General features: G+C 49.0%; 1 protein-coding gene across 1 annotated transcript; it reads left to right on the forward strand.

Annotated features, from left to right (window-relative positions):
- Positions 1-389: 389 nt before the first annotated feature.
- On the forward strand, positions 390-1,037 carry LAESUDRAFT_765420 (uncharacterized protein; the record flags this gene model as incomplete). Its single annotated transcript, XM_040913668.1, has 3 exons — positions 390-441; positions 551-645; positions 705-1,037. 3 exons carry the CDS (start codon positions 390-392, stop codon positions 1,035-1,037), a joined length of 480 nt encoding a protein of 159 aa, XP_040757284.1.
- Positions 1,038-1,342: the final 305 nt, after the last annotated feature.

Below are 1,342 nucleotides of genomic sequence, written 5' to 3' on the forward strand. Positions count from 1 at the left end.
CGGACTTTTTGGTGGTAGATTTAGTTCTGCCATCAGAAGATCCTCGGACGCATCATTTCTGGAGCCCACCGCGAGGGGTTAGAGCTGTTGCCTACGTTTGGAGACCGTTGAGGTCCTCGGCATTTTCTCACAGCCATATCCGAAATGTCAGAGGAAGTTTTTGCATCATTCAACCAACGCCTCAGCAGACTTGAGGAGTTTCAGTGAGCAGGATTCGAGCGTTCTGACGAAGGACGTGGCTATCTAGCAGACTACGATCCAAGGACCCATTTCCCAAGAAGGGAAGAATCCCGAACTCCATCATCTAAGCGTCGCACCTCTAGTGTGGGTCAGCCAGGGTGCAAGCGACGGTGGAGCAACTTATGCCAATTGTCAATAAGAGGTCATTCATGAACCCAGAGCAGGAGCCGTTCAGTCTCTATCTGAAGGAACGGGGATGGGGTATGTGCATTGCAACTTAATAGTGTCTGTCGTTAATACTCTGTAGAGCATGTGCTAGCACTGACAGAGTAGCCCATCAACATCGTGTGCCGCTGATTGGAGCAATTAGGATATGGCCAACAGGACAGGCTCGATATGCTCAGGGTGAACGACTTGGCATTCCTAATAAGAATGATCTACAAGAGCAACGTGCTCGGACCAGCGGTGTGTTCCTGAACACTACATATTGCATATGCTGGCTCGTTGATTGTGTGTTTTCATAGGCATACTCAGACGACTTACACATTGACACGTTCGAGAATATCAACTTGACAGGGTGTAACATGGGCACGGTGCCGATCCTGCTCGACCCACATGCAGACGCGATCATCTCGCTGAACCTCTTACGTAATCTGATGCTTGAGATCCCACTCGACTTCATCCAGGCATGTATGTCGCTTCATGATCATGAGCTCCACTTGACCAATATGGTGACAGAGAAGGAGCCGCAGAGTGTTTGGCATTGCCATATGCTCCACCGGTTCGATTTGTCTTGCAATCACATCGTGAACCTCGACGATGCGGGCTTGGACAAGATCCCGAGCTATGGTCTTTGAAGGTGCAGAATAATCACATGAAAAGACCCTCTTGGTGATTGTTTCCCACGACAGAGGGCGCTAAAGGATCTGAACAACAAGTTTCACGTGCTACCCTCGGTGATCTCAAATATACTGAGCTTCGTTGATCTCTATGTATCATTCAACACGATCGACTAGCTGCCCAACAGTATAGGCCTGCTGTGCAAGCTCAAACACTCATCATCATTGCTAACCAGGTTTACGAGTTTTCTGCAAGCTCCAGCGAGGTCATCAACCTGCAAATGCTGGACTGTCGACGAAATCGCATCTCAAACATTCATGGC

The sequence above is a fragment of the Laetiporus sulphureus genome (assembly GCF_001632365.1).
Source record: "Laetiporus sulphureus 93-53 unplaced genomic scaffold LAESUscaffold_191, whole genome shotgun sequence".
Taxonomy (NCBI): domain Eukaryota; kingdom Fungi; phylum Basidiomycota; class Agaricomycetes; order Polyporales; family Laetiporaceae; genus Laetiporus; species Laetiporus sulphureus.